Below are 11,828 nucleotides of genomic sequence, written 5' to 3' on the forward strand. Positions count from 1 at the left end.
GTACTGGCGATGTGACACAATATTCTGTTTCCTGTACTGGATGTCTGACACCATATCTCGTTTCCTGTACAGGTGATGTGACACAATATTTTCTTTCCTGTACTGGTGGTCGGACACCATATCCTGTTTCCTGTACTGGTGATGTGACACAATATTCTGTTTCCTGTACTGGATGTCTGACACCATATCTCGTTTCCTCTACTGGTGATGTGACACAGTATTCTGTTTCCTGCACTGGTGGTCGGACACCATATCCTGTTTCCTGTACTGGTGATGAGACCTCATGTTTTTTTTCCTGTACTTGTAGTGTAACACCATGCTTTGTTCCATGCACAACTGACGTAGCTCTAGCCATCAAAACCAATCCTTTTTTACTGCAAGCTGTTATATAAAATATCTCATGCGCAACCTGAAAAATAGAAACGGTTCTTCTGTTCATTTATGATTAGAGGAAGATTCAATGCATTCTAATTTAGAATTGCTACAGTGTGAGAGATAGATAAGAACAAAATAAAAAAGGTAAAAGTTATGTTATTTAGGTTCCGACTGTTATGGCATTGTTGTTTTCCACTTTGCCTCAACTCACTTGACATTCAAAACCCTGCATAACGCTATGTACCAGTATGAAAATTTTTTATATGTTGCATCAGTAGCTTTGTACATTTTTTAGAACTACATTAAATTGCAGAAGCGTTTTTTTTCAAATTTTTTGGAAAATTTTTTTGCAGTTTATATTACTCTGATTGTTGTACTTGATGAACATAGGATTTATTTTTCGGTACAATAATGCTAAATATAAAAAAAATGCCACCAAAGAAACCATGTCGTAAGTTTTTAACTTTAGCAACGCCATAGTAACGTGTTTTAAACCATATTTTACCCCACAAAAAAGCAAATAAATAGCTGTTTTTGAACTGTACTTTTGGTGTATGTTATTCTAAGCTATTATGGAAAGATTCATTCTAATTGTAGGATTTAGTCGGCATAGCAACGACTTGAAGATGTCTCATCTCACCGATTTACTCGCCTTGCGTAGTTCAAAAATGCTCTCTCAAAAACGTCAGAATAGTCTTTGTACTTCTAAGTTGCCCGTAAAATATTTGTTTTGTTTGATTTGTTGTATATTCTCGTAATTTTTACTTTAAAATATCATGGGAAACATACGGAATAGAAAAAGAAAAGCTGTAGAACTTTGCCATGAAAAATTAAGAAGATGGCCAATTATGGCCGATACTGCTATGAAAATCCTGGCCCTTCCGGAATGAATATTGGCAGCAATACAGAGAAGATTCGCAAATGTCCACCTCCAATGAAAAACGTCAATGAAGGTACAATTTTCTATTGCCTGTTATGAAACAGTTGGCCAATGATAGTATGTTGTCTTGTGCAATAAAAATGAAAGAAGCACTTGACAATGAGAATGGAGGATGTGGCATCTCACTAGATGGGACATTGCATAAGAAAGGGCAACCTCCCATAATGGTGCTGTCACCGCTATATCGCTGGACATCAAGAAATGTCTAGATATAGAAGTGCGTTCAGACAAGTGCCAGCAGGGCTTGAAAAGGCAAATGAAAGTGCATGATGTGAGATATTATGAATGGAAGGCTTCCCACATCTGCAAAATAAACCATAAAGGAAGATCTAATAGCATGGAGACTTGTGGAGCAATCAGAAATTTTGAGAGGTCCATTGTGACCGGAGGTTTGAGATACAAGAATATGTTGGGAGACGGTGACTCACCAACATATAGTGCAATTGTTGAAAGAAAGCCATTTGGAAAAGATTGCATTCCAAAAAAACTAGAATGCATGCACATGGGCAAAAGAGAGTAGGGAGTTGCCTTCGGAAGTTGAAGAGTTCGCATAAAGGAGTAAAACTGGGTGATGGTAAAGGTGTGAGTGGAAAGGATAGATTGACTGATGCTAAAATTGATCTTTTGCAAAATTACTATGGATTGGCAGTGAGAGAGAACCCGCATGACATAGATAAAATGGCAAAAGCAATCAAGGCATCTCTTTATTATGTGGCATCAAGTGATGATAACCCTCAACATGAACTTTGCCCTGATACTGAAGACAGTTGGTGTGGATACAAGAAAGACCCTACTACAGACCATCATAAAAATGGTATACCAAAAGCATTGAGGGGCTAAATGAATCCATTTATGAAAGTCTTTGGGAGGAAAGCTTGTTGCTAAAGTGTACTCATGATTTGACGCAAAATGTGAATGAGTGTCTGAACGGGTTAATATGGGAAAGATGTCCAAAGTCCACATATGTGGAACAGGAAACTGTAGCACTTTCAAGTTACTTAGCTGTCTTGAATTTAATGAAGGAGATATATCATTTCTCAAATTATTTTTTAACTTGGACATACTACCTGGAGTGCTTACTACAAATGGTGCACTGCATTGTGATACCAATCGTATCAAATCATCCTCAAAGAAGAGCACAGAGAAAGTAATGAAAAGAAGAAAACACACAGGCATATGAGAAAAAACTATGTGGATAGTTGTGAACAGAAGGAAGGAAAAACTTATGAATCTGGTGCCTTCTACTCTCAGTAAGATCTTTAAATGCGAATTTCTTTTCCTTATTTCCTTTTAGAAGGAAATCTTGTGGCACGATTACTTTTTCAATGTTTGTTGTAGAAAGCTCAATTTTTTGTTGTAATAGTTAGTTACTGAAACTAATGCATGAAACCTATTTAAAAATTTAATGATGTTTTAAAATAATGAAAAATAAAGGTTCATGCATCAAACGAAGAAAGAAATTTTCCTGAATACACAGTTGTTTCTTATCAACACGACATGCTCATTTCTATGTTAAATTTTGATTAAAATGTCTGGCCATTCACACTCGCGCATTATATATTAGATTATCAGTATTCAATCAAACACATTGCAGTTAGAAAGTATAGAATGTAAAAAGTAATAGATGTTTGTACTTGCCTATTAACTCATCGTAAGTTACTTCTTTGTATTTCAATTGCGTTTGATGTTTAAAATTTATACTCCAAGGTACTATCACAATATTCCTCATTCTGTTTGGAGGGACATGAAAGCATGAACCTTCGCGTAAATATTGGGAACGAGAAAAGTCTCGCGGGAGGTTCCACGACAAATTTTGTTTCAACCTGCTTTGTGAGATCAGAAATTCGTTGCATCCTTACACTTCCTACATTTATTTGCTGTATTGAAATAATCTAAAGCATCTTCAGAAATTTAAAAGTGGATAATAAGATTTCCATTTTTCTTCGTAAATAATGACATTCGTCTAGTTTTTTCGTGACGGTTTAGCCATGTATTCTTCCTAAGATTCCTATTTCTTGTGCGACATGCATGTTTCTTATAAATTGACTTCGTATTTTAGTTTATCGTGAACATTTTTGTATACAAGTAGCTGAGTTTTCTTGAATAAGCTACTTTACAGATGGCAGTTCATTCGATTTCCATATCTTCTATGTTATAACGTCCATTATTTATTTTCCTTGTTTATTGCGTCTATTCGTGTTCCCTGAAATGTGCCAATAAGCAATTCGAACTTGTTCTTGCATACAGCTACAACGAAGTGAATTTGATGATGTCAAAACGATTTTTATCACTTTAAACCACGACTTTTATAGCATTTTTGTATATACAGGCAGCGAGGTGTATTCTTTATAAAAGACGTTCTTACCATGATAAAGCTTTGTAGTTTCAGACTCGGCTTTTAATTGTTTTAATTAAATTTAGGAATTCATTTGGGTGTTTAAATTCCGTGACCATTGTATACATATAGTCATACATCACACATAGTCATCTCGTTTTTTCTGTTGGTAACAAATGTTATGTTGATAAAGTCTGTTACTTATATGTTTGTATATATATAAAGCTATGTAGCTATATCTATGTGCTAACATTTTTAGCGGCAATGTTGTAAATGTTCAACCGAATAGTTTATTGCATTATAAAGTAATGTTTGCATGTTTAGTTTATAATAACAATAACAACTTGGTAAAGACTTCAAAGAGCTTTTGCTCATCACACCTCATGCATAAAATACATTGTACGTGGCGTGCGTAAAATATGTGTTTCAAAGAACGTCTCTGTTGGTTTTTCCCTCCTGTGGAAATAAAAGTGTGTGTGAAATCTTTCGCTTCTTTAACTCCCTAAATGTTATAAATGTTGGAATTTGTTGTCTTCGTTAAGCGTGATTTGATGTTTGAGTTCTGTTCTGATGTCACTTCTTAATCTGCTAAAAGAGTGATATTCTGTTGAAACTTAAGATATGTGTTATTTGTGTATACTGATGTAAAGAGTTTCAGTTAACGAAATGATGTGGTAACAATTCTGTATATACTGCAGTTTAGAGCTTTTGCCTAATCTCATGATGATAGTTTAACCTCTTCTTATAGTTTAGTGTTTTCCTCGGAATAATGATTTAATAGGTCAACAAAGTTCTTATTTTTAATTATTTTGTGTAATCTTTTCATTGTATGCATTATATTCATTGCACATTTTATACGTTATCAACAACGCTATAGTGTGTTATATTTATACAATTCCAATATTGGTTTTGGTGTCGATAACATTGTGGATTTTTCTTATGATGAAGTAATAACTCCACATATATTATTGGGAAGACTGTAAAGCATTCCCTGCACATTTGCATTGTTTTATATTTTTACGATATTTGTATGTGTAAGATTATTGCTTGTCTGTACATTTATGCCAACTTCAAAGCCAAGAGAAATAATTAAATGGGTTTGTTAATCTACTTGAACTCCTTGTGAAGCTCTTGAATTTATAATGCTTTTTCAAATGCTCTTGATTAGTCTTGACAATCTCAGATGACTTCAAGTAAATACTTAATGCTCTTGAAAAGTCTGGCAGTTAATAGTGATAATATCTGTATGTATTTGTTCAACGTTTTTCAGTAGTCAACAATTAACTTTCTTAAACTTTTTACTTTAAGATGTGTAGAATCTTTCTGAATTAAAACACAGTACCCAATAAACTTTTTTAAAAATTAGTCTTTTTTCTGTAATTCTGTATGAAAAGTATGATGAAAATACGATAATCCAACGGGCTCAAAATCTTGATAATGCTTTATCTAATCCACAGCCACATAATATTTCTAAATTTCTCTGGTTTGCCTGTTGGTTCTCCTGATGTCTTTCCTGTTCTCGAATATTCTGAAAAAAGAATTTTATGATTGAAAATAAATTGGTTGGTCAAATCATGACATGAGCCATCAGTAGTTTCTTTTTCTAATTGTATATATTTAATCATTTTCCCATTATGTAAATGTACGAAACTTCGAAATCACTTAAAAAGGATAAGAAAATATTGCTACCATTCATGCAATCATGTAATGGGTATTTGTCTCACCCCACTCAAAACATTCTGATTTACATGTTGCCGCTGCTGCTGTCTTCTTTGTTGTTGTCTCGTTTGCTATAAAAACGATTATATGATCATAAATAAATTGCTAAGTCATGCAGATCTGACATGAGCCAAATGTAATTTGGTGCCTTAGAAGATTTTGTGCGTAGCTAAGGTGTATTTGTGTTATTATAAAATTTAAATTCATTGAACTTGGAGAGTTGGATTCTAAGTAAACTGTTCTGGTTACATTTTTAATTCTTAGAAAGTAATCATTTTATATAGAATTCTTGGATTCTATATCTTTAATACCATTTATGCAGCCATGAATTTTTAGCTTCACTCACCCAAGCCATGTTTTCCTGTTTGTGTGTCGTTGTTGTTGTTGCTTTTCTCTTCTTGGACGAAAGTGGCAGTTCATTTCATTCATTGGGTGCTCTTTCAGAGGAGACATCTTTCCTAGGTAATACATATCAAGAATAGTGAGGTTGTCACCAACGAAATGTCAAACATGCAAATCTCAATGTTGAGTTGGTAAGAAAGAAATGTGATTGTCAGACATTGTGCTAAAGAGGTATTGTTGTGTTTCTCGTTCGCTTGTTCTTTTAAGTCTTGTTGTGTCAATTATACCCATTGCTTTTGACTGTATAGCTAATCTAACTATTTACTCCAACTTAAGTTTGTGCTATAAATGGGAAACCTTTTTCTTTATTTGTTCACGTATCTTTTACAAAATTCTAACCATATCTAAAACATTTTTAACTCAATAGTGCAGGGTTATGGTTTTGAGAGATGATGTTTTTGCACAAGTATATTCCCCTAAATATTTTTATCTTGGAATTATAAAGGTAGTGTTAATTCTTGTTAAAATTTTCTCAATCAGTTAGATCTCCGTTGGATCTAGAATTTCACCCAGCGAAGATAGTTGAAGCTGTTTCAAATAAGTATGCGTCATGTGCATCGTCCCCAACCCATTATTTGAACTCCATACTCTCGCGTGACCAGTAGTACCTCGCAGGATATTGCATGACAAATTATTTCTCCGCAAACCCGTGGAATAGCTAGGCAAAGTACATTGCCCTTTATCAGTCGTTTTAATATTATTTTTTTACACCCATTCGCTATATTAAAAGGTTCTGAAGACAACTCTACAAGTTTACCAGTGGTACCATCAGAATTTTAGTATAAAGTGAATACACATTTGAATTTTTATATTCATCAACAGTGATTACTTATTAAATTAAATATTTTCTGTCTACCACTAGATCCGCGTATTCTTTTTAGTTTCCATGAGGGGTTAAGAATGTTTTGGTGATGTTGCATTGTGTCTTGTTTTGCCATAATAATTTTTCAATCCTGGTAGCAAAGACATCTTCTACTTCATGATTGCATCCATAGCAATATGGCATAACTTTTGTGTTCCTCAAAATGCATCCCCATCAACAAAGAGATTTTACTCTTCTTCATAAGCAAATGTGAAAAGTATGTTACACTATTAGTCATAAAAATTTCAAAAAGCTTTAATTCTTGAAGTTCAAACATAACCAATTTTTGTGTACACGTAACAAAGTTTGTTTTTTATTGAGGAAGTTGTTGTTGCTAGTATGCTTTGTTATCACAGCTTCCACCTGTTTTAATTATGTTCTAGAATTTACCTACATATTTAAAATTTTGCCCATGCTATGTTGTATACGTAACTTATTTATTCGTGCAAGCAGCAAAAATGTCTTTTTTGTCATAACAGTAACATCATTACTATTTTTTCTGTCCACGAAATATATTCTTCTGTATTTTCCGAATTTACTCCGTTGCTGAATGTTTAGCCAAGTGATTTGTTTCATTATCAACTTATTGCATATTCAATTTAAGAGAACAATATGTACTCGGTAAGGACTCAAAGACGTTTTTGCTTGTCAGACTTCATGCGTAAAATATATTTCACGTATACACGGCGAAATATTTCTTTCAAAAAAGTTCTCTGATAATTTCCTTGTGAATATTAAAGTATTGGTAACAGTGAATTCAATTAACCTTCTCGACTTATGTACTTAACTCTTTAGTTGTTATACGCAAATACACTGTTTTAAATAAAATAAATACAATTGCGTGAATACAGCTAGTGTATTTGTAAAGTGTGATCCTCTTTTAAAATGTGAATGCCTCCGACTTTAAACGGAAGTAGTCCAATGTCAAACATGAAGTCCTTATTTTTGTCAAGTCTATTTTTGCTTTCCGAAAATGTGGTATTGAGACTTAATATGCATACCACTATGGCAAGCCAAAGTGGACAAAAGTGTATTGAGTTTTAAAAATTGATAGTTCAGTGTAAAACTAAGGAAATTGATAGTCGAGAAAAAGAAATCGCATGTTGAGAAAAAGAAATCGCATGTCGAGAAAAAGAAATCGCATGTCGAGAAAAAGAAATCGCATGTCGAGATTCGAGAAAAAGAAATCGTATGTCGAGATTTCTGTCTGTACAAGAGGTCAGCGGTTGACCATTTCAATAATATGGCGGCTGGGGAGAACCATTCAAACGGCATAGTTGGCGAATTGATCAACAGAGTGCAGGAGCTTTCTGAAGCGATAGCAACGCGTGATGTAAATCGCGAAGTTAGGCGCGTGTTTTCAGGTAATCGTTCGAATGAAACAACACAAGATGTTCCTCAACAGCAAAGTGAGTCCTCTCAAACGTCCAGTCGCAGTCGCAGTTCTATTTCTAATCGTCCGGCTCCCTATGTAGCTCGACGCTTTTTCAATTCAACATCAAGGTCATCAGCATCTTCTCAATCATCTAGAGGGATCTCAAGTAGGAAGAAACGGAAATTAACTGATAACAGGCCATTTCTTCGTGACTTAATACTACTTAGTGGCCCCAACGAAGACAAAGTTCCTCGTCAAGGGGCTCGCGTGTTTTTGTCAGAGAACGGTCATGTTGTTAATGGCTGCCAATTTACAAAGAACATGATTGCAGCTCAAGTAGAAACCAGAATCATGGAGATTTTTAATGGTAAAATCCCAGATTTAGTTGACATTGAAATACTTATGTCCGTTTATACTACATTGGTTGCACCAACGTTGGATCCAGATCAGCTGGGAATCGATGGTGTTATTCTTCATCGCTTGTACAAGAACAAACCCGTCTACATTCGCCCAGACACAGAAATACTGAAATTGAATCATTTGGATGTAGATAACAGTGAAAAAAGAAGATCTTCGGTTAGATGTATTTCAATGAAATTATACTCCTCCTCATTTAATTTTAATGTCAAAGTATGTATAGCTGGTGTGATGTGTTCATATAACGTAGTATTCCAAAAATTATCTCCCACATTTGAATTAAACAAGAACTAAACAGTACATAATGGTTGTTACTTACTTTTGATTCGACACAATCTTCCACAGGATTGGAAAGTGAAAAGTTTGACCATACACCAATTGTGATTGATAATTCTTTTATAGTAGAGCATTCTCAAACCCCAGCTGATCCAGCTTCAACAGTCCAACATCACTCCTCATATCTTCTTGAGCAATCCTTAACTGTTCCTGATCATCCATTTACTGTTCCTGATCATTCTATAACTTTTACTGATCATCCTTTAAATGCTAATGACCCTTTTCCAACTCCAACAGTGCAACTACCAGAAACATACAACATTCACCAACAAGGTAAATAAACATACATATGCATACGCATTTACCTTCAATTGTTGCTTTTTTGTTTTATTTTTGTCAATTTTGTCACTACACAGAAGTCCTGGAGGAGCCACAGCTGATCAACAATGACCCAGTGCACTTTGAAAACGAGTTGCAAGAGACAGTGGAGGTATTGGTGCATAGAAGAACTATACGTGTTGATTTGGTCATGGCATTTAAAAATCCTGAAATATTGAAGTACTGCATAAAGTTTTCAGTGATAAATGCAAATGGGAAAAAAGAAGAAGGAACTGGGGAAGGTGTAACAAGAGATGTGCTTTCAACATTCTGGCAAGAATTTTATACGGTTTTGAGCATTGGAAGCAAAGAAAAATCTCCGATTATTCGACATGAGTACCAAAAAATGGAATGGGAAGCTATAGCGAGACTTTTGGTATATGGATATAAGGCTGTTGGTTACTTCCCATTGCAGTTGTCACACATCTTCATGTCAACTTGTTTATTTGGAGACGATCACTTGACTAGGCTAGCTTTGCTCGATTCATTTCATTCTTACATCACCAGCGAAGATAGAGAGATTTTTGACAAGTGTGTCAGTAATGATTTTGACCCCAACAATGAAGAGATTATAGAGTTTTTGTCAAACTGGAACTTTCATAGACTACCAACAAAAGATAACATTCAGGATATCCTTTATGAATTAGCTCATCAAGAGTTAATTCAAAAGCCAAGATATATTGCAAATTGCTGGGGGCCTATCCTAAGCATACTCAAAGTGGATCCTGCTTTTCAAACAATAGAACGTCTCACAAATTTGTATGATTGCAAACGTCCAAGTGCACGAAAAATTCTTCGTATGATCGATGCCGAAACGGAAAATGATAGCCAGAGAAGAGCCCTTGATCATTTGAAGCGTTATGTTCGATCCCTTGAAGGTAACACCCTGAAAAAGTTCCTTCATTTTGTCACTGGCAGTGATGTCATAGTGTGTGATAAAATTACTGTTGAGTTTACATCGCTAGATGGTTTTAATCGTCGCCCTATTGTGCATACATGTGGTCCAATGATAGAGTTACCAACCACATATGATTCATACACCGACTTAGCTGAGGAATTTAACAATATAATGAGGGAAGATAAAAGTTGGTCATTTCATATTGCATAAGTTTTTCTCAAACATTTCTATTGAGTGTTACTATTTACATTTTAAATTGTTTTGTTGAATTTGGATTATTAGTTACAGGCATTTTTAACAAATGGTTAAAATATTTGAAAAAAACTGCTTTAAAAATGACAATAAAAAAGTTTAACCATGATATATTCATACATATCTGTTGTATTCATCGTCTGCATTATCATTGACTACTGTCCTTAATTGAAAGTCCTCGATAATATGTAGAGCTTGCAAGTAATGGTTGATTCCATTATCGCCATCATTTGACATTGGATTAACTTGGTCATTCAAAATCTGAAACTGCTCATCGGTTAGTTCCACATCAGAGTTTGGAACAACAATGTTGTTTGATGTGATAATGTCTGGCAATGGGCCTTCAAAATCTATTCCATACAATTCAAAATTTATTAATGATGATTCGTCTGACTCCAACAGCATGTTCGTTTGCCACATAGCCATAGGTGTTTGGTGAGAGCATGTTCTGAGCCCATGGTAATTCCATTGGGTAACAAATTCAGCCAATGAAGCATTAATTCGAGGTAGATAAACGAACTGTAAACAGAATAGATGCACCTCATTCAATGAATCAAGTAATGAATTCTCTTCCAAATGTTTGAAGATTCCTTTGTAAAGTGCAGATAGAACTCTGTTGACCTCAGCCCATAGTCTTTCTATCCGCTGGTTATGAACACTTCGACCAGCTATATAGCTTCCTCTGTCCATCCCTCTGCTTGAAATCATATATTTTGCCACCTCAAAATTTTCAACACCATGGTCTCCTCTCACTCTCGATGGCAATCCAAAATCTTCAACACCTTGCTTAAATAAATTCAAAACTGTTGATGCTCTATTATCAGTGCAACATTTTAAGTAAATAACGGCTCGACTAAATCCATCAATGCAACCATGTATAACCATCCTCCATGATATAAGCTTGTGATTTGAATCTAGATGCCATAAATTATTGGGTCCCTTAACATTATAAACTCTTCGACAAATAGCATATCTTCTTCTCAAGCTTCGACCTATAGGATCAACACGTTGCAAACTTTCCCTCACTCGTGATCTCTGAACAAGTACACCCCTTGCATGCAAACTTCCTTTCACATAAGTCTCTCCACTATATGGTGTCAATTGCAGGATTTCTTCTATGGTTTGGTCCAAACAACTGTCAGATACTTGAGAATAAGTTGATGCAATACCAAATTCTTCCCTCCTACGTGACAGGGTTTTCTCTGATACCTGTAAAAAAGCAGCAATACTCTTCCAGTTCATGCCTGTCTCTCGCAATAGCTCGATTTTTTCTTTGGTTATATCATACGCTGGCCTACCCCCCGTACTAGGGAGCATTTTCACAATTCTTTCCCTCTGAGTCAGATTTTGATTAAAATTATTTTCCAAAACCTCTGTTATTTTTCATAAATCTATTTTCATGTATTCCATCAGATCATCTAAAAGAGCACCTAGTGAACGTCTTTGTATATTTCCACCAGTAGCATCAGGTTCGCCAAATCTTGTCAGCTCGTGTTGTTGTACTTTAATAGACATTGCTGCAATAACTGGAATATAGATCTCAAGTTTATTTTTATTATATTCTATTAAAACTGGATCATTAACACGAAGACTCTGTGT

General features: G+C 34.8%; 1 protein-coding gene and 1 long non-coding RNA gene across 2 annotated transcripts; both read right to left on the bottom strand.

Annotated features, from left to right (window-relative positions):
* Window positions 1–4,800: 4,800 nt before the first annotated feature.
* Window positions 4,801–6,924, bottom strand: LOC124433745. The gene is made up of 4 exons (XR_006944600.1): window positions 6,628–6,924; window positions 5,716–5,827; window positions 5,375–5,440; window positions 4,801–5,178 (listed from the first exon to the last, which is right to left on the bottom strand). It is a non-coding gene; the product is annotated as an uncharacterized LOC124433745 (long non-coding RNA).
* Window positions 6,925–10,322: 3,398 nt separating this feature from the next.
* LOC124433742 lies at window positions 10,323–11,582 on the bottom strand. The gene has a single exon (XM_046983525.1). It carries the CDS (start codon window positions 11,544–11,546, stop codon window positions 10,344–10,346), a length of 1,203 nt encoding a protein of 400 aa, XP_046839481.1. The 5' UTR covers window positions 11,547–11,582; the 3' UTR covers window positions 10,323–10,343.
* Between the last annotated feature and the right edge of the window lie 246 nt (window positions 11,583–11,828).

The sequence above is a fragment of the Xenia sp. Carnegie-2017 genome, unplaced genomic scaffold (assembly GCF_021976095.1).
Source record: "Xenia sp. Carnegie-2017 unplaced genomic scaffold, XeniaSp_v1 HiC_scaffold_14, whole genome shotgun sequence".
Lineage (NCBI taxonomy): Eukaryota > Metazoa > Cnidaria > Anthozoa > Malacalcyonacea > Xeniidae > Xenia > Xenia sp. Carnegie-2017.